We start from the raw sequence: 21,815 nt of genomic DNA, 5'->3' as shown, positions 1-21,815 counted from the left end.
GGTGGTTGATGATTATTCAAGATATGGATGGGTTCTTTTCTTGGCTTATAAAAATGATATTTTCTATGCCTTTTCTTCTCTTTGTAAAAAAATTTAAAATGAAAAGGATTTAAAAATTGGCCACATAAGAAGTGATCATGAAAAAGAATTTGAAAATCAATATTTTGAAAGCTTTTGTGATGAATTTGGAATTGTACATAATTTTTCATGTCCTAGAACACCTCAACAAAATGGGATTGTTGAAAGAAGAAATAGAAGTGTTCAAGAAATGACTAGTGCAATGCTTTGTGAAAATGATGTTCCAAAATTTTTATGGGCCAAAACTGTAAACACAGCATGCTACATCCTAAATAGAACCATCATTAAAAAAGGTTTGAAGAAAACCCCCCTATGAGCTATGGAAAGGAACTTTCCCTAATTTTAAGTACTTTCATGTTTTTGGATGCAAATGTTTTGTGCTTAACAATAAGAAAAAACCTTAGAAAATTTGATCCAAAATCATATGAAGGTATGTTTGTTGGGTATTCAACCACTAGCAAAACTTATAGAGTTTACCTTAAAAAATGTAGAACCATTGAAGAGTCCATACATGTATCTTTTTTGTGATGCTAACTCCATACCCAGTGCTATGCTAGATGATGATGCAGAAAGCGAAGCAGAAGCAAGTCCTCAGGTGAATCAAGCTAATCCCAAATCTGTTCTAGCTGTGAAAATCGTCAGTCCAGAAACGGTTTCTCAGAATAAAGGAGACATTTTCATTTTGTCTCCTGACCAAGCCAGAGAATCCAAAACAGTGAACTCATCAGAACCTTGTCAAGGTCAAGCTGAAGCCTCAACTCAAAAGCCACGTGAATGGAAGTTCTTAAAAAATTACCCTCATGAATTCATCATCGGAGACCCTTCACAAGGTGTGACAACTAGATCCTCAAGCAAGAAGCAAGTGGAAGCTAACAACGTTGCTTTCCTATCCCAATTAGAACCTTTCAATGTGAAACAAGCTCTTGAAGATCTCTCTTGGGTGAAGGCTATGGAAGAAGAGCTAAACCAATTTGAGAAAAATGAGGTTTGGACATTTGTACTGTACACGAATGGTAAAAAGGTAACCGGTACTAAGTGGATTTTCAAAAATAAATTGGGTGAGGATGGTAGTGTTGTTCGTAACAAGGCTAGATTGGTGGCCCAAGGTTATGATCAAGAGGAAGGAAAGAATGCAAGCAATTCAGTTACTACTTGCCTATGCTGCCCACAAATGTTTTAAAATGTTCCAAATGGATGTTAAATGTTCCTTTTTAAATGAATTTATTGACAGAGAAGTATTTGTAGCTCAACCCCCTAGTTTTGAAAATAAAGATTTTTCTAATAATGTTTTTAAACTTTCAAAGGCCCTTTATGGCCTTAGGCAAGTTTCAAGAGTTTGGTATGAAAGGCTTAGTGCCTTCTTATTGGAAAATGAATTTCAAAGGGGTACTATACCAATACTACTTTATTCATAAAAGCATTTAATAATGATATTTTACTTGTTCAAGTTTATATGGATGATATTGTGTTTGGATCGGTAAATGAATCCTTGTGTGAAGAGTTTGAAAAACTAATGACTAGTGAGTTTGAAATGAGTTTGATGGGAGAATTAAGTTTCTTTCTTCGACTTCAAATCAAACAAACTCCTAGTGGCATCTTTATTAACCAAGGAAAATATGCCAAAGAATTAATAAAGAAATTTGGTTTAGAAAACTCCAAACCCATGGATATTCCCATGTATCCAAATACTAAACTTGACAAGGATGAGAATGGCAAAGATGTTGATGAAACTAGGTATAGAGGAATGATAGGATCACTCATGTATCTTACATCCTCTAGGCCGGATTTAGTTCAAAGTGTGGGTGTATGTTCTAGATTTCAATCTCACCCTAAGGAATCACATCTTTCAGCCATTAAGAGAATCATTAGATATATAAAAGGCACATGTGATATTGGCTTGTGGTATCCTAAATCTAATGAGTTTGGTATAGTTGGGTACTGTGATACAGATTATGCGGGAGATCGTGTGGATAGGAGAAGCACTTCGAGGAAGTGTTGTTTTCTTGGGAACTCCCTAAATATGTGGTCAAGCAAAAAGCAAGCCACTGTTGCTCTATCCACGGGTGAAGCTGAATATATATCCACATCTGCTTGTTGCTCACAATTAATTTGGCTCAAAACTCAACTAGAGGATTACAAATTAAAAATTAATAGTATTCCCTTATTTTGTGACAATATAAGTGCAATAAACATTTCGACTAAATACCCATTTTGGTCCCTGAGATTCACGCGATTACTCAATTTGGTCCTTGAAATTCAAAATGACCTATACTAGTCCTCCGGATTTAAATTCAGGCACCAATATGGTCCCTCGACTCTTTTCGGTGATGACTAGGTAAACGAAGTGCTGATATAGCACCCTCTCTACTACATTGGATGATGAGTAAACGATGTCGTTTACCCTTAGTGCCCAAACAAGTTAGAAATGAAGAATAGTGGAGGTAGAGGAGAAGAAGAATACTTTATTTTGGGTCTTCATCGTTTCTTCTCCATTCATATACAAAGCGACGACATTTTTGACCTGTTTGGATGCCAAGGGTAAACGACGTCATTTATTCACCATCCAGTGTAGCAGAAAAGATGCCATCTCAGCATTCCATTTGTTTAGTCATCACCAGAAGGATTCGAGGGACCACATTGGTGCTGGGACTTGAATCTGGAGGACCAGTATAGGTAATTTTGAATTTCAAAGACCAAAATGGATAATCACGTGAATTTCAGGGACCAAAATGGAGATTTAGTCAAATATTTCAAAAAATCCTGTGTTGCACTCAAGAACAAAGCACATTGAAGTGACATATCACTTTATTAGAGAACATGTGCAAAAGAAAACTATTGATATTCAATTTGTAAAATCTGAAAAGCAATTGACTGACACTTTCACTAAGCCATTGTATTAAGAAAGATTTTGCAAGTTGAGAACTGAACTAGGAATGATTGATTTTAATTCTATTGATTAAATGATGATTTTGTGCTCTCTGTGTTATTTTGTCTCGTAGGTAGCAGGGAGACAAAACTGGACAAGTGATAAAATCTTTAAAAGAAGGCTTGTACAAAGCCCAAAAAATTCTGGATTGAAAAAATGGAGAAATGGGCTAAAGTTTGCACTAACCACCTTTTAGGCCTATGTAAGACAAATCTTATTCATATGATATGGGCTCATTATTATAAATCATAAATTTTTTATTATTTAATTTTTTTTATTTTAAAATCTCCATGAGCAGTCACTTCATTCCATTCCTAGTCATGTCAGTTATATCCTTTCATTGTTCCTCATGTCTAAATCTTTTCGGTTACCATGGTTTTAAATTTTAAATCAATTTATTTTGAAAACCATTTCATTAATTGCATTTGTTTTTAAAAGAGAAAGTTTTCACTATGCATTAATGACGATTATTCACTCCTAATCTCTCTCCACCACTTCTCTTCTTTATTACTCTCTATCTTTCCTTCTTCCATTTTTCCTTCAAAATGAGAAAGAAGATAGCCAATAGAAGAAGCATTGGAGCATACTTTTCTTCCAAAAATCCTTCTCTCCCCAAGCAACCACAATCACACACTCACATACATATACATTTCCATTCTTCTTCTTCTCGTTCATCCCATTCATCAAAATCTATGGCAAGGAAGGTCATTCATTAAAAAAGTTCTTCGACTCGTAAGGAGACTACCTCTTCCCATAATAAAAGAGCAAAGGGTAAGGAACCGATGCATGATGAGGAAGCCCCACCGTCACCACCTCCACGCCGTTCTTCTCTTCCTCGCTGGTCCACTCCTCATCCCACTGGCCGTTCAGCTCATTCTCAACATCCCTCACGAGGACCAAAATGCTCTGTTCTTCATGACACAAGGGAGCCCCCTAACCTTGATTCTCTAGACTTCAAACAGAAAAATGGTAAATCTCATTCTCACTTTGATCCCTACCGTTTTATATCATGTGCAACTTATGAGTTTCACACTCAAGTTCTTGCAAATCGCAATCTCTGTGCATCTTTTGTTGTTGATCTTGAAGCCTTATCTGAGAAAGAAATTGACTTTAAATCAAACTTTCATGATTTAAAATGGTCTCCTATTTTCAAAATATGAAAACCAGTTTACCCAAACTTGGTGCGCGAATTTTATGCAAATATGATTCTTAATGAATGCGAGATCCATTCTTTTGTCAAAAACACACATTTTACCTTGAGTACTGAAACTATAAGTGTTGCCTTGGGGTATGAGGATACAGGGGTTAAGGCATATATGTCTGAAAAGTGGGATAATCATGTTGGAATTTTCCATCAAGATGCTCTGGCTCGTTAGGAGACAAAATGCTCTTCTTTTCTGTTTTTTTACTGTTTCTGGTACTCAAGAGACAAAATAAAAAATATCTCTCATCTTGTTACGAGACAAAAGTAAAAATATTTTCTGAAGTATTGTTGAAAAAATAAAAGTAATATTTTGCAAAAAAAGGGAGGCTAAGATTCAACCCCCTTCTCTTAGCCACTGATTACCAACAGAGAAAAATGTATATATATATATATATATATATATAAAATCGTAAAGAGCCATGAAAGAAGAATGAGAGACTTAGATTAGGTTAAGTACATAAAGGATAAAGATGGAAAATTTTGGCTCAAGATGAGAAGATCAATGAAAGGTGGAAGACCTACTTCTACGAGCTATTTAATGAATAGCAGAAGACTCTTCCAAGCTTTGGTCGGTTATGCACGTGGGAAGAAGATCAAAACTTTGACTATTATCGAAGGATTCGAGACTTCGAGATACAAGAGGGTCTAAGGCGGGTAAAAAATGGTAGGGCAGTAGGACCCAATAATATTCCGATTGAAGTTTGGAAGGGCCTTGGAGAGAAAGGCATCAGTTGGTTTACCAAGGTTTTTAATGAGATTTTAAGGTCAAAGAAGATGTCAGATAAGTAAAGAAGAGCACCTTAGTATCTATCTACAAGAATAAGGGAGATATATAGAGTTGCAAAAATCATAGAAAGATCAAGCTCGTAAGCCATACCATGAAATTATGGAAAAAGGTGATAGAACGGAGGCTGAGACAAGAGACACAAGTAATATAGAATCAATTTGGTTTTATGTTAGGCAGATCCACCACTGAAGCTACATACCTGTTAAGAAGGATGATAGAAAGGTATCATAGTAATAAAAGGGATCTACATATGGTATTTATTGATTTGGAAAAAGTGTACGATAGAATGTCATGGGAGATCTTATGGAAGGTTTTGGAAAGGAAGAGAATAAGGATCACATATATTTGTGCAATTAAAGACATGTATGATGGGGTTACAACTATTGTAAAGACTCAAAGTGGTATGATAGTGAAATTTTCTATTAGTATAGGATTATACCAGGAATCATCCTTAAGTCCATACCTTTTCACATTAGTGTTGGAAGTACTCACAGAGCATATCCAAGACCTTGTGTCATGGTGCATGCTTTTGCCGATGATATCGTCCTTATGAGAAAGTCAAGAGAAGACCTAAATAAGAAGTTGGATTTATAGAGAGAAGCTCTAGAAGTATATGGTCTGCGCATAAGCCGTATCAAGACAGAATATATGGAATGTAAGTTCGGCCACCGAAGGAAAAATTCTAATACAGAGGTGAAGATTAGAGAAAATATCCTACAAAAGTTAAAAGTTTTAAGTATCTTGGGTACATCATTCAGGATAATGGAGAGATTAAACAGGATGTAAATCATAAAATCCAAGTAGGTTAGTCCAAATGGCGAAGTGCGTCTCGTTTTATATGTGACAAAAAGTGCTTTTAAAACGTAAAGGTAAATTCTATCGCACTGCTATCAGACCGGCTATGCTTTATGGTACAGAGTGTTGGGCGACGAAAGGGGAGCACAGACATAAGTTAAGTGTGGTAGAGATGAAGATGTTAAGATGGATGTGAGAGATTTGAAGTAGCACTTATTGTGGAAAAGATGGTTAAATCACGTCTCAGATAGTTTGGACATGTGAGAAGAAGACCGGCAGAGCTCCCAGTCAGGAGGCTGGATGAGATGGAAGATGGACAAGGGGTGAAAGGCAGAGAAATACTTAGAAAGACCATCCATGAGGTGGTCAAACAAGATCTACATGTAAATGGTCTTTCTGTAGACATGATACATGATAGAGCTCAATGGCATCGTATGATCTATGTAGCCGACCCCACCTAATGGGACAAAGCTTTGTTGTTGTTGTTGTTGTTTTGTTTCCCTTTTAACCTAGGCTATAATTCTATAAATTCTGATGTTAAGAAAATGCATTTATTACCATATGCTTTTTCCTATGATTTTTGCTTGGTTTGCAAAGTGGAAATGTGTAAGCAAGTTTGTAAGTTGCTGTATATGCAATATACTGAATAACACTGCTATTGTTTTGCTCTTTTCATGCCATCTTGTATATGGGGTTTCTCTTTATCTCTGATGTTCTAATATATTTTTCTTACTGTAGGTGAAGCTCCATTAGGTGTAGAGAAACTCCTTTGGTTTAACTATTATGTCGGTCCCTGTAGTTTCACTAAATTTTCAATTAGGTCCCTATACTTTTTTTTCTTTTCAATTGGGTTCCGATACCATTTAATTTTTTTAATTAAGTCCCTACTGACGTTAAATGCCTAAAAAATGTTACCAAAGTGTGAATTTACTTATTTACTCATATCCTACGCTTATAATTTCTACCCTCGCCACCCTCCACCACTCCCCTCACCTCGTCCACCATCTCCTCACCCTCCTCGTCCGTCACCATCCTCCCTCTATCAACAAGTTCTCTTTCTACCGTAGCAAAATTTTTGTCATAATCAACACAAATCCAAAACTAGCATGATCAAAAGTAGAATTTTTGCCATAACATAATCAATTAATTACAAGCAAAATAATTACAAATAAAACACACAATCAGAATTCATAATCAAACTTTTTTAGCACAATCAAATTAAGCAAAAGTAGAAGCAGAATGAAGCAGAACAGCAAAATGAAGCAAAAGTAGAATGAAACGGAAGCAAAAATAAAAGCAAAACGAAGTAGACCGGAAGCCGAATCTGAAGTGAGCAACAAACATCAACAACGTATGGGAAGGGAGCAACTTGTCGACAACAACAGATTTATATCCAAAAAAAATCAACAACAAAATTACAGTTAACAATTCCTGATCCAGAATTAACAATTTAATTATACAAATTTCAAATTCTAGAACCACGACAAATTCAAATCACAAGTCAACAATAATTCTATATTCTGATTTAGGAACCACCTAACTGAATGCAGAAATGAGCTCTGAATGCCGGCAATCATACGTGGTGGGGAATAAAATCAGCTGAGGAAGACGACGACGTCCACAACGGCAGAATCACCCAACGCGACAATGGCGCACAACGCACAGCCAGAAACGGCGTTGTCGATAAGGGGAAGGTGGAGATGAAGGTGTGCAAGATGGCTGGTGTGTGTGGCAATAGCAAGCGGAGAGAGAGAGAGAGAGAGAGAGAGAGAGAGAGAGAGAGAGAGAGAGAGAGAGAGAGAGGCACCCAGCCGCCTTCACGACGGCTGTTCCTCCCTCTTCGTCATTGAACCACTGCCGGCTTCATACTCACCGCCGCTGGTCTACCGCTTGCATGCACTTTCCATAAATCTTCTTTTTTCCGTTGGTTCTAATCAGATCTGCGAAGAGGGTGATAGTGAGGATGAGAGAGCGGGAGGTGAGAGCGGGGATAAGAGAGGGAGGGCAAAACACAGGGAGAGCTAGGGAGGGTGAGGGTGAGGGTTTTTAGTAGAAACCCAGCAGCAAAGCTCAACGAAAATACAGCAAAAGATTTAGAGTTTTTAAGTCTGAAAAAATGATAAAGATATTTTTGAAATTTAGAAAATATTGAGATGTTTTAGATTAGGTTTTCTATCTTTACTTTTAGAATTTTCATTTTTTTATCAGAATATTCTATTATCTCAGAAATCCATCCGAATGCTACCAAAAATGAATAAAATTGCACAAAACTCAAAATAGCATCCATAGTGGGTAAAATATAATTAATTCTTAATTAAACTCAATAAGTTAGATGCAAATTCACTAGAAAAAGATAGGAAAGATGCTCACGCATCACAAAAAACTTGGTGCGGTATTTGTAACCCACTAACTTACTGGCAAGTGCACCGGGTTGTACCAAGTAATACCTTACGTGAGTAAGGGTCGATCCCACGAGGATTGATGGATTAAGCAGCAATAGCGTTTGATAGGATTAGTTAGACAGACAGAAAATAGTGTTTGGAAGTTCAAAAGCATTAAACAGTAAATTTAGAATATTAAAGATAGGCAGATAAATAAGTTGGGAATAAAATGTTGAGAAAGCAGTTAAGGTTTTAGAGTTATCTATTTTCCGGATTGACTTTTTTTATTAACTATTTTAATCATGCAAGATTTAATTCATGGCAAACTATTTGTGACTAGACCCTAATTCCTTAGACCTTCCTAGTCTCCTCTAAAATTCATCAACTGCCAATTCCTTGGTCAATTAATTCCAATTAGAGGGTGATGATTAAATTCCAGTTTATATGCCACAAGAATCCTAATTGTCCAAAAATAAAGAGATTATATGTCACGTATCCCGTTAAATACAAACAATTAGAAATTCAGGATAATATATTTTCAAGCTATTGTTCAAGTAAAGAGCTTTTCCAAGTTATACAAGAACTCAAATAGAACATGGGTCATACTTCCATTCCACCCAAATTCATAAAATAAAGAACAAAAACAATTATTGAAATATAAATCAAAACATGAATTAAAATAGAAAAATAATATTATCAATCCATACAATAGACAGAGCTCCTAACCTTAACAATGGAGGATTAGTTGCTCATGGAATATGGAATATAAATTTGTATAGAATAATGTTGTGGAATAAAATGTTCTTCTTGAACCACCCTATTGGGATCCCTTTTATAACTAATTCTAATAATTTAAAAATCAAATTTCTAAAATTAAAATTAAAATTAAAATAATATCTTTTCCTAAAATAAGATTTGAATTTAAATTCGAATTAATTAACAAGTCTTCAGCTGATGGGTGGGGACCACTTGATTTGTCCCTTCTACAGCTTCTAATCTGTGATTTCTGGGCTAAGAACTGGGTCAAAACAGCCCAGAAATCACCCCCAGTATTTTTCTACGTTTTCTGCACATGGCGCATGTCACGCGTACGCATCGATGGTCCTTTTTCGCGAGTCACGCGGACGCGTCGGTCACGCGTTCGCGTCATTTGTGCAGATTCCAGTCCACGCGTTCGCGTCAGGCACGCGATCGCGTCATTGCGATTTCCTCCATTCCGCGCGGTCGCGTGAGCCATGCGTCCGCGTCGGTATTCGCTGGTCATCTCCTTGGTTTCTTCTCTTTCTTTGTAGAAACTTCATCAAATCCATCCGAATGCTACCTAAAATGAATAAAATTGCACAAAACTCAAAATAGCATCCATAGTGGCTAAAATATAATTAATTCTTAATTAAACTCAACAAGTTAGATGCAAATTCACTAAGAAAAGATAGGAAAGATGCTCACGCATCACAACACCAAACTTAAACTATTGCTTGTCCTCAAGCAACCAAAAACTAATATAAGCTTAGGATGTGAATTTGCATGAGAATGAGAGTTCGATTAAGCTCATGTCTCTTCTTATAGTGGGATTTACAACTGCAATCCTGAATAGTTTTGGCATCTCACTTTATTCTTTGAAGTTCAGAATGATTGGCATCCATAGGAACTCAGAATCCAGATAGTGTTATTGATTCTCCTAGTTCAGTATGTTGATTCTTGAATACAGCTACTTTATGAGTCTTGGTCATGACCCTAAGTATTTTGTTTTCTAGTATTACCACCGGATACGTAAATGCCACAGACACATAACTGGGTGAACCTTTTCAGATTGTGACTCAGCTTTGCTGGAGTCCCCAGTTAGAGGCGCCCAGAGTTCTTAAGCACACTCTTTTTGCTTTGGATCACGACTTTAACCGCTCAGTCTCAAGCTTTTCACTTGACACCTTCACGCCACAAGCACATGGTTAGGGACAGCTTGATTTAGCCGCTTAGGCCAGGATTTTATTCCTTTGGGCCCTCCTATCCATTAATGCTCAAAGCCTTGGATCCTTTTTACCCTTTGCCTTTTAGTTTAAAGGGTTATTGGCTTTTTGCTTGCTTTTTTTTCTTTTTCTTTATTTTATTTTATTTTTTTCGCAAGCTTTGTGTTTTTCACTGCTTTTTGTTGCTTCAAGAATCAATTTTTTGATTTTTCAGATTATCAATAGCATTTCTCTTTTTTCATCATTCTTTTAAGAGCCAACAATTTTACATTCATAAACTTCGCTATAAAAAATATGCACTGTTCAAGCATTCATTCAGAATCACAGAAAATACTACTACATCTAAGTAAATGAGACTACTCTAAAAATTAAATTCAAATTCTCATGCACTACATCTGTTCTTCTTTCTTTTTGATTTCAAGCTTAGTGGGTAATACATGAGACATCTTTCAGAATTAAAGTACTTAACAGAAAAATTAAACTATAACCTATGAATCTACTAATAAAGGATCATGCAGCAAACAAAGCAAACTAGCAGAAAACCGGAACATACATAATAAAAGTGGGAAGGAAAAAAATTAAAGGAACTCAACCACCTTAGTTATCTAAGCGGTCATTTTATTCTTCAGGTTGTGCTCCTTTGTGAAGATAATTCGCCTCCCTTTTGGTGCCATAGGAATAAACAGAAAACCCTTAAGCGAAGCGTCAACACCAAACTTAAAGGTTTGCTTGTCCTCAAGCAAAGAAGAACTGAAAATAGAAAGAGACAAATATTATTATGAAAGAAAAAGGAAAGAATAAAATAACAAGAGAGAATAGGGATTGGGAGAGAGAGAGAGAAAAAAAAAACTGGGCGGCGCAAACGACGCGTTCGCGTACAGCACGCCATCGCATACGTCGCGCATTCTTCATAATGATGCATTAGCGTCAGGCACGCATCCGCGTGCCCTGGATTTTGTGCGATTCGCGCGAAGCCAGCCACGCGCCCGCGTGACTTTCTGTTCGCATGGCTTGGGAGCCAAATTTTCATACGACACGTTCGCGTCATGCACGCGCACGCGTGGATGGCTATTTATGCAAATGACGCGGACGCGTCGGTCATGCGTTCGTGTGGGCAATTTTGTGCTTGTAGCATACTTCCAGCCCCAAACCAGCATAACTCTCTGTCCAGACACCTTTTACGTCAATTTTTCGGGTCACGCATCCGCGTGGGTGACACAGACGCGTGAAGTGCCAAAATCACGAGTGACGCGCACGCGTGGGGTACGCGTCCGCGTGGGCTTGTTCATGCGAAAGGCTTCATGCTGGCGCCACTCCCGCGTAACTCTCTGTAACTTTTTATTTTTCTCGCACCCCTAGATGACGCGTACGCGTCAGCGACGCTTGCGCGTCGGGTGCTTTTTTTTTTTTTTTGAAATATAGCTTGAGGTGTTCGGTTCCTGGAATAACATAGCTGCATGATCAGAAAATTAGTAAAAACTTAATAAAAATTAAATAAGTAAGAAAACTACTACTACGAAAAATAACTAAGGATACGAAATTATCGGGTTGCCTCCCGACAAGCACTTCTTTATTGTCACTAGCTTGACGGCCAGTTCTGCTAGTTCAGCAGATGAGTGGACCTCTGGCGATCGATCTCGCCTCCAAGGTACTGCTTCAGCCTCTGGCCATTCACTGTAAACTTCCTGTCATAATTTTCTTCCTGTATTTCCACATGACTATATGGTGAGGCTCTGGTAACCACAAACGGTCCTGACCACCGGGATTTCAGCTTCCCGAGAAAAAATTTTAGCCTTAAGTTATATAGAAGCACTCTCTGCCCTGGCTCAAAGACTCTGATGGCAATCTTTTTGTCATGCAGTAGCTTGGTTCTCTCCTTATAGAGCTTGGCATTCTCATAGGCTGAATATCTGAATTCATCAAGCTCATTTAACTGAAGCATCCGCTTAATTCCTGCAGCTTCTGGATCAAGATTCAGATATCTGATTGCCCAGTAAGCCTTGTGTTCCAGCTCAACTAGCAAGTGACAGGCCTTGCCATAGACCAACTGATATGGGAACATGCCAATTGGAGTCTTGTACGCTGTTCGGTATGCCCAGAGAGCATCATCAAGCTTCCTTGACCAGTCCTTTCTTGAAACACTGAGGGTCTTCTCTAGAATCTTCTTAAGTTCCCTGTTGGAAACTTCAACCTGTCCGCTTGTCTGAGGGTGATAGGGGGTTGCCACTTTATGACGGACTCCATATCTATGCAGAAGAGAGTCCAGCTGTCTGTTACAGAAGTGACTTCTTCCATCACTAATGAGTGTCCTTGGGACGCCAAACCGGCTAAAGATATACCTCTGAAGAAAGCTCATTACCACCTTGGCATCATTGGTGGGTAAAGCCACAGCTTCCACCCACTTGGACACATAGTCGGCTGCCACTAGAATATAGTTGTTTGAATGTGAGGGTGGGAAAGGTCCCATGAAATCAATACCCCACACATCAAACAACTCAACCTCAAGAATCCCCTGCTGTGGCATTTCATGGTTGGCAGGGAGATTCATGGCTTTTTCACATCTGTCATAGTGCTTTACAAATGCTCTTGAGTCTCTGAAGAGAGTCGGCCAGTAAAACCCGCTCTGAAGGACCTTTGTAGCTGTCTTTTCACCACCAAAGTGGCCTCCATACTCAGAACCATGACAGTGCCAAAGAATCTGCTATTTTTCTTCATCTGGGACACACCTCCGGATAATTCCATCTGAACACCTTTTAAAAAGGTATGGTTCCTCCCAAATGTAGTACTTTGCATCAGTCAATAGCTTCTTCACTTGTTGCCTACTGTACTCCCTTGGAATAAAATTCATGGCCTTATAATTTGCAATGTCTGCAAACCATGGAGCCTGCTGAATGAGAACAATTGCTCATCCAGAAATGTCTCAGTTACAGCTGTGGGTGGTTGCACTCCTGCTTCAGGCTCAATTCTGGAGAGATGGTCAGTTACTTGATTTTCTGACCCTTTCCCGTCTTTTATCTCAATATCAAACTCCTGAAGGAGCAACACCCATATGATTAATCTTGGATTAGAATCCTGCTTGGTTAGAAGGTACTTCAAAGCAGCATGGTCAGTATAAACAATAACCTTAGAACCAAGTAAATAGGACCTAAACTTATCAACAGCATACACAACAGCTAATAATTCCTTTTCTATAGTTGTGTAATTCTTTTGAGCATCATTTAACACACGACTGGCATAATAAATGACATGTACAAGCTTACCATGCCTCTGTCCTAAAACAGCTCCTATAGCAAAATCACTAGCATCACACATTAATTCAAATGGTAAATCCCAGTTAGGGGGAGCTATAATGAGAGCAGAGGTAAGGTTTACTTTCAGAGTTTCAAAAGCATGCAGACAATCGGAATCAAAGACAAAAGGAACATCAACAACCAACATGTTGCTCAATGGTTTAGCAATGTTAGAAAAATCCTTTATAAATCTTCTATAAAAAAAAGGTACCAAGTATATTAAGCGTCATTATGAAAAAATCGCGACCCACGCGTACGCGTGCTGTATGCAAACGCGTCATTTGCGCCGCCCAGTTTTCTTTCTCTCTCTCTCTCTCCCAATCCCTATTCTCTCTTGTTCTTTTATCCTTTCCTTTTTCTTTTATAATAATATTCGTCTCTTTCTATTTTCAGTTCTTCTTTGCTTGAGGACAAGCAAACCTTTAAGTTTGGTGTTGACGCTTCGCTTAAGGGTTTTCTGTTTATTCCTATGGCACCAAAAGGGAGGCGAATCATCTTCATAAAGGAGCACAACCTGAAGAATAAAATGACCGCTCAGATAACTAAGGTGGTTGAGCTCTTTTCATTTTTTTCCTTCCCGTTTTTATTATATATGTTCCGGTTTTCTGCTAGTTTGCTTTGTTTGCTGCATGATCCTTTATTAGTAGATTCATAGGTTATAGTTTAATTTTTCTGTTAAGTGCTTTAATTCTGAAAGATGTTTCATGTATTGCCCACTAAGCTTGAAAAAAAGAAGAAGAACAGATGTAGTGTACGAGAATTTGAATTTAATTTTTAGAGTAGTCTCACTTACTTAGATGTGGTGGTATTTTCTGTGATTCTGAATGAATGCTTGAACAGTGCATATTTTTTATAGTAAAGTTTATGAATGTTAAAATTGTTGGCTCTTGAAAGAATGATGAAAAAGAGAAATATTATTGATAATCTGAAAAACCATAAAATTGATTCTTGAAGCAAGAAAAAGTAGTGAAAAACACAAAGCTTGTGGAAAAAAAAAGAAAAAATAAATAAAATAAAATAAAATAAAGCAAGCAGAAAAAACCAATAACCCTTTAAACTAAAAGGCAAGGGTAAAAAGGATCCAAGGCTTTGAGCATTAATGGATAAGAGGGCCCTAAGGAATAAAATCCTGGCCTAAGCGGCTAAATCAAGTTGTCTCTAACCATGTGCTTGTGGCGTGAAGGTGTCAAGTGAAAAGCTTGAGACTGAGCGGTTAAAGTCGTGATCCAAAGCAAAAAGAGTGTGCTTAAGAACTCTGGGCACCTCTAACTAGGGACTCTAGCAAAGCTGAGTCACAATCTGAAAAGGTTCACCCAGTTATGTGTCTGTGGCATTTACATATCTGATGGTAATACTAGAAAACAAAATGCTTAGGGTCACAGCCAAGACTCATAAATTAGCTGTGTTCAAGAATCAACATACTGAACTAGGAGAATCAATAACACTATCTGAATTCTGAGTTCCTATGGATGCCAATCATTCTGAACTTCAAAGGATAAAGTGAGATGCCAAAACTATTCAGGATTGTAGTTGTAAGCCCCACTATAAGAAGAGACATGAGCTTAATCGAACTCTCATTCTCATGCAAATTCACATCCTAAGCTTATATTAGTTTTTGGTTGCTTGAGGACAAGCAACAGTTTAAGTTTGGTGTTGTGATGCGTGAGCATCTTTCCTATCTTTTCCTAGTGAATTTGCATCTAACTTGTTGAGTTTAATTAAGAATTAATTATATTTTAGCCACTATGGATGCTATTTTGAGTTTTGTGCAATTTTATTCATTTTAGGTAGCATTCGGATGGATTTGATGAAGTTTCTGCAGAGAAAGAGAAGAAACCAAGGAGATGACCAGCGAATACCGACGCGGAAGCATGGCTCATGCAACCGCGCGGAATGGAGGAAATTGCAATGACGCGATCGCGTGCCTGACGCGAACGCGTGGACTGGAATCTACACAAATGATGCGAACGCGTGGACGACGCGGACGCGTCACATGAACGATCTGCAGAATTGACAGAAAACGCTTGGGGCAATTTCTGGACTATTTTAACTCAGTTTTCAGCCCAAAAAACACAGATTAGAAGCTGCAGAATGGACAAATCAAGTGGTCCCCACCTATCAGTTGAAGACTTGTTAATTAATTCGAATTTAAATTCAAATCTTATTTTAAGAAAAGTTATTATTTTAATTTTAATTTTAGAAATTTGATTTTTAAATTATTAGGATTAGTTATAAAAGGGATCCCAACAGGGTGGTTCCAACACAACATTCCACAACATTATTCCATACAAATTTATATTCCATATTCCATGAGCAACTAATCCTCCATTGTTAAGGTTAGGAGCTCTGTCTATTGTATGGATTGATAATATTATTTTTCTATTTTAATTCATGTTTTGATTTATATTTCAATAATTATTTTCGTTCTTTATTTTATGAATTTGGGTGGAACGGAAGTATGACCCATGTTCTATTTGAGTTCTTGTATAACTTGAAAAAGCTCTTTACTTGAACAATAGCTTGAAAACATATTATCCTGAATTTCTAATTGTTTGTATTTAACGGGATACGTGACATATAATTCCTTTATTTTTGGACAATTAGGATTCTTATGGCATATAAACTGGAATTTAATCATCACCCTCTAATTGGAATTAATTGACCAAGGAATTGGCAGTTGATGAATTTTAGAGGAGACTAGGAAGGTCTAAGGAATTAGGGTCTAGTCACAAATAATTTGCCATGAATTAAATCTTGCATGATTAAAATAGTTAATAAAAAAAGTCAATCCGGAAAATAGATAACTCTAAAACCTTAACTGCTTTCTCAACATTTTATTCCCAACTTATTTATCTGCCTATCTTTAATATTCTAAATTTACTGTTTAATGCTTTTGAACTTCCAAACACTATTTTCTGTCTGTCTAACTAATCCTATCAAACGCTATTGTTGCTTAATCCATCAATCCTCATGGGATCGACCCTTACTCACGTAAGGTATTACTTGGTACGACTCGGTGCACTTGCCGGTAAGTTTGTGGGTTGTAAAATACCGCACCAAGTTTTTGGCGCCGTTGTCGGGGATCGACAGTGATTAACAACTATTCGTTGTTTGATTGCTTAGATTAGATAATTTTTTATATATATATTTTTTTCTATTATTATTAATTTTTATTTTGCATTTTTTTCTTACGTTATTTTTTTCTTTTCTTTACGTTATTTTTTTTATTTTCCCTTTCGTTTACGTTATTTTTTTCTCTGTTCCTTTTAGTTTACATTCCCCCCTCCCCTTTATACCGTACCTTTTTTTTTAACTTTTATTTTGAAGAAACAAGAAACCCTAGCAGAGAAAGAGTACGTACTCCGTACTCAAAGAGAATGAGAGAAGGAGAGAGCGGAAACGAATGTTTGAGGGCGAAACACAGTGAGGATGGCGGTCATACCGTCGGAAGAGATAAGGGGGAGAGTGTGGGTGGGAGTGCATCCGGTGTCAAGGAGGGTTTTTCACGATAGGGTTTTTCAAATCCTACAAAGATCTCCTTTAGAGATAAAGTCATTGGTCCAGAGAAATTGAAGGCGTTTGCACTTGCAGGATCTCTATCTGGGGATAGTATAGCCATGGTGGTGGGCAAGCAGGGCGATTCCCAACCTCCATGTGTAAACTTCACTGAAGAAGCCAAGCTTTGTTTGGCAGAGCCTTATCGAGAAGCTTTGGTGGTCAAGGTTCTTGATAAAAATTATAGTTACACAGCTCTTTCACACAAGCTTCGAATGGTTTGGCGCATCAAAGGTGGCTTTGATCTGCTTGATGTGGGATTTGGGTACTTCATGGTAAAATTCGATGCATGTGAAGATCGTGAGAAGGTCATGCTTGGTGGCCCGTGGTTGATTGAGGGGCACTTTGTTGCTGTAAAACCATGGGATATAGATTTTCGGCCATGTGAGCAATCCTTCGGGTCTACGCTTGTATGGGTTCGGATTTCGGGGCTCCCAGTCTGGTGCTATCAGGAACAGGCCATGATGCGTATTGCTTCTGCAATAGGAGTTCCCATCAAAGTGGACTTAGCCACTAAGTTGGCTGAGAGAGGACGATATGCCCGAGTATGTGTTCAAATAAATTTAGGACTGCCAGTGATCAAGCATATCATTGTGGAAGGCGTAACTCATGTAGTGGAGTATGAAAGCTTAAATTTAATTTGTAACTCTTGTGCACGTTATGGTCACGATATCGCACAGTGCTTGGGTAGAGACTCTAGGGAAGGAAAGAGTGCTGATTCCGATGCCACCAAGCCACGGGACGGTACAAAGGCAGTGCCACATCCTGAGACCAAAATTCACAATTCAAATGAAGTAGAACCTAATGTGGTAGGTGGCGTTACTGGCGAGAATCCTGAATCGAATTTGCAAGAGGATTTGGAGGCTAATAATTTGGAAGGAAATAATGTTGAGGAGGCTTGCATTCATGATGAACCAGGCTGGGAGCAAGTTGTGAGGAAATGTAAAACCAAGCTGGGTCAGAAGCAATCTAACAAGGTCCAAAGAGGCATTCAATCCAGAACCGATTCAGGTAGAGTAATCAGGCCCACCATTCACTTCTCTCACACAAATGGATCCAGCTCCTATCGCGCTAGGGTCGGGTCACGAGTCAAGGTCGGACACAGCGCTTCCCGTGTTGGTGAGACGTCGATCTCCTCAACCCGACACACCCCAGTGCCTTGCGGGTCCTCTCTCCGGAAACGACCAAGGCCGGGGTCCCTACAGAGCTCGCCAGTTGAGAAGAATAGAGGCACGGTGGTGGAAGCATCGTCATGTCTTCCTGCAACTGTGAAGGAGGGTGTTACCGTGGCGGTTCCATTGGAGAAGGAAGGCGCATTGTCGGCTGTTACTACGTCGGTAGGCGGGATTAAGGAGATATTCCATGGAGATCTGGCAAACCTGAAGGTCACGGGAGTCACTTCCGCTGGGCAAGCCTCGGTTTGAGGTTGGTGAAGCACTTTAATTTCCTTGTTTTATATTTTTATATTTTATATTATGGATAGTTTAAATATAATAGCTTGGAATATTAGGGGTGCTTCTAATAAGTTAGCCTGGGTGAATTGTAAAGAGCTGGTTTGGAAATTTAAACCTGTAATTTTTATTGTGGTTGAAACTCACTGTCCTTTTCAACACTTGAAACTGTTCTGGGAAAGACTTGGTTATCACCCTATTGGTATAGTGGAGGCGTCAGGACATAAGGGGGTATCTGGTTCCTTTCTGCAATACAGGGTGTTCACTGCAAATGGGTTGATGCTTTTGATCAGTGTGTTACAATTGAGGTTCAAGTAAATAATGTGATTTGAAAGTGTAGTGGTATCTATGGTAGTCCTCAATTTAATACCAGAGTTCTGCTATGGGATTATCTTGTTACTCAGTCTTCGTCTTTCTGCGGGCCATGGATTATTCTTGGTGATTTTAATGAAGTACTATTCTCTCATGAATCTAAGGGTTGCCTCTTCTCGAGTCGTCATGCAGATCGGCTTGCTGCCTCTCTAGGGGATAGTAATCTGTTTGACTTGAAGACTATTGGAAGACAGTTTTCTTGGTATAGAAGGGCTAAAAATGGTGTTGAGGTGGCGAAAAAACTTGACTGGGTTTGTATCAATAGTGGCTGGCTATCTCTCTTTCCAGAGGCTTACGCAGAAATTTTAAATAGGCTTCAGTCTGATCATTGTCCTATCCTAGTACGCTGTACAGGTCGTCCCCAACCGAAAAAGAATAGACCTTTTCGGTTTATTGCAGCTTGGGCAACTCATCCGGGGTACAGAGATATTGTGAACCAGTCATGGCAGGTTGGCTACAGAGAGATGCATGGCAAGCTTTCAGAAGTGCAGAAGAACTCTTTGGAGTTTAATTCTAAAGTGTTCGGCAGCATTTTCGTTAGGAAATGCAAATTGGAGAGACAGATTAATTTCCTTCAGAAGCGACTTGAAGTAATGGAAGATTTGTCTATGCGGCAAAAATAAAAATAGCTGATTGAGGAATTTAATAACATGCTTGTGCAGGAGGAACTTCTATGGTTTCAAAAATCTAGAGAGCAGTGGGTAAATTTTGGGGATAGAAATACCAAGTTCTTTCATGTCCAGACTCTTGTGCGGAGAAAGCATAATAAGATTCACGGTCTCTTTCTTCAAGATGGGGTGTGGGAAACGGACTCGGATGTCCTTAGAAGGGAAGATGAATCCTTCTATAAACGCCTATTCTGCCAGCCGGAGGATGTAGACTTAGGTTGTCTTGGTGATATGCCGCTGCCTTCCCTGAATGATGAAGCCTGTTGTAGCCTCACAGTGCCAGTTACTCTGGAAGAAGTTAAGTTGGCTGTTTTCAGTATGCATTCTTTTAAGTTGCCGGACCCTGATGGGTTTCAGGCTTTCTTCTTTAAAGAATATTGGAAGATTGTTGGTTTTGATGTTTGGACTATAGTTCGTCATGCGTTCTCTGGTTTGGATATGGATCCAAGGATGATGGAAACTCTTGTGGTTCTTATTCCGAAGGTAGAAAACCCGGTTTTCATGAAGGATTTCTGACCAATTAGTCTCTGTAATGTGGTTTACAAAGTTATAACGAAGGTCCTGGTCAATAGACTTCGTCCCCATCTCAAAGAGATTATTGGGCCCCTTCAAGGAGGGTTTATCCCGGGGAGAGGAACCTCAGACAACATCATTGTAGCACAAGAGGTTCTCCATTTCATGAAGAAGACAAAGTCAAAGAAAGGCACCCTGGCCTTTAAGATTGATTTGGAGAAAGTGTACGATAGAGTGGATTGGGGATTTCTGAAACAAACCCTGGTGAGTTTTGGCTTTCCTCCTCCGACAGTCAATCTGATTATGCGTTGTGTCACTGCTTCCTCACTATCTATCCTCTGGAATGGGGATAAATTAAATAGCTTTACTCCGAGCAGGGGTCTTAGACAAGGAGATCCTATATCACCGTATCTGTTTGTGTTGTGTATGGAGAGATTGTCCTGTTCTATTAATCAGCAAGTTGATAAGGGCTTGTGGAAGCCGGTTGCGGTTTCTAGAGGGGTCCAAGAATTTCTAATTTGATATTTGCCGATGATTTGCTTCTTTTCTGTAAAGCTGAAAAACAGCAAGTTCAAACTGTAATGGTAGCTTTGGAAAATTTCTGCAGAGCCTCTGGGATGAAGGTTAATGTGGAAAAATCTAACGCGCTATGCTCCAGGAATGTTTCAGCGACAAGAAAAGAGATTTTCACTAGAGTCTCCTCCATCAGATTCGTCCAGAACTTGGGCAAGTATTTAGGGGTGAACCTTAATCACTCTTGGGTGATACGCGCAACTTTCAACGATGTTTTGGACAAGATTCGGGGAAGGCTAGCCAGCTGGAAAGGGAGATCGCTTAATAAGGCAGGCAGACTCTGTTTGCTCAACTCGGTAGTGACTGCGATTCCTACTTATCGCATGCAAGTATCTCTCTTCCCTAAAGGGGTAACTAATAAGATAGGATCCATGATGCGAAACTTTCTATGGAAGGGTCAAGCTGATGGTAGAGGCCTGAATCTAGTTAACTGGAAAGTGTTGGTTACTCCTAAGAAGTTTGGAGGTCTGGGAATTAGAGATCCTTTTTGTGCCAATATTGCTCTTCTTGAAAAACTAGTTTGGCAACTTTTTCACCATCCCGACAAGCTATGGGTTCAACTGTTGACGGAGAAATACCATTCTTCTAAGGATGATTGTTTTAGTCGGTCTCGAGGAAGGGGATCTTATGTTTGGAAGAGTATATGTCGAGCTTGGGATATCCTAAAGGAAGGTTTTAGTTGGTGCATTGGGGATTTGGAACAGAACTTTTGGTTTTCTAAATGGAGAAGAGAGGGGCGACTGTGTCAGGAGATGGAATATGTTCACATTTCTGATTCGGATCTCAGGATCTTGGACCTTTGGTCATCTGGACAGTGGAACCTTGAGAATATCTATTCTACTCTGAATCAGTCTCTGCAGAGCAACATTAACTCTTACAACCCAGATGTTCAAGCTGGTTCAGAGGTCGGTTGGTGTTGGACTGGTGCGGCCTCAAAGGTTTATGATGCTCATAGTGGTTATTTGTGGCTCAGTAAGAAGATGTTTAGTTGGGAGGATAGGGGTAATTGGCTTTGGCTTTGGCGTCAACATGTTCCGGAAAAGCACAAATTTTTGGCCTGGCTATGTCTTCGGGAGGCTCTTCCTACTGCTGCATTTCGTTTTAGGAGGGGCATTTCGCACACGGATAGCTATCCACGATGTTTCTCAGGTCAGGGATCGGTTTTACATTGTATTCGAGATTGTCCAAAAGCCAACTTGTTTGGCAAGCTTTAGGGATCTCCGATCAACCAGTGGATTTGATGAGTTGGTTCTTACAT

At 38.9% G+C, this 21,815-nt stretch overlaps 1 protein-coding gene across 1 annotated transcript; it reads left to right on the top strand.

Moving 5' to 3' along the window:
- The first annotated feature begins 628 nt into the window (after positions 1-628).
- On the top strand, positions 629-19,987 carry LOC140178532 (uncharacterized). The gene is made up of 6 exons (XM_072215708.1): positions 629-1,106; positions 16,753-16,923; positions 17,017-18,398; positions 18,689-18,745; positions 18,836-19,393; positions 19,565-19,987. The coding sequence occupies exons 1-6, from the start codon at positions 629-631 to the stop codon at positions 19,985-19,987; spliced, it is 3,069 nt and encodes a 1,022-aa protein (XP_072071809.1).
- The last annotated feature ends 1,828 nt before the right edge of the window (positions 19,988-21,815 follow it).

The sequence above is a fragment of the Arachis hypogaea genome, chromosome 14, assembly GCF_003086295.3.
Source record: "Arachis hypogaea cultivar Tifrunner chromosome 14, arahy.Tifrunner.gnm2.J5K5, whole genome shotgun sequence".
Taxonomy (NCBI): Eukaryota; Viridiplantae; Streptophyta; class Magnoliopsida; order Fabales; family Fabaceae; genus Arachis; species Arachis hypogaea.
The sequence above is the reverse complement of the archived record's forward strand: the minus strand, read 5'-3'. Positions and strand labels throughout refer to the sequence as shown.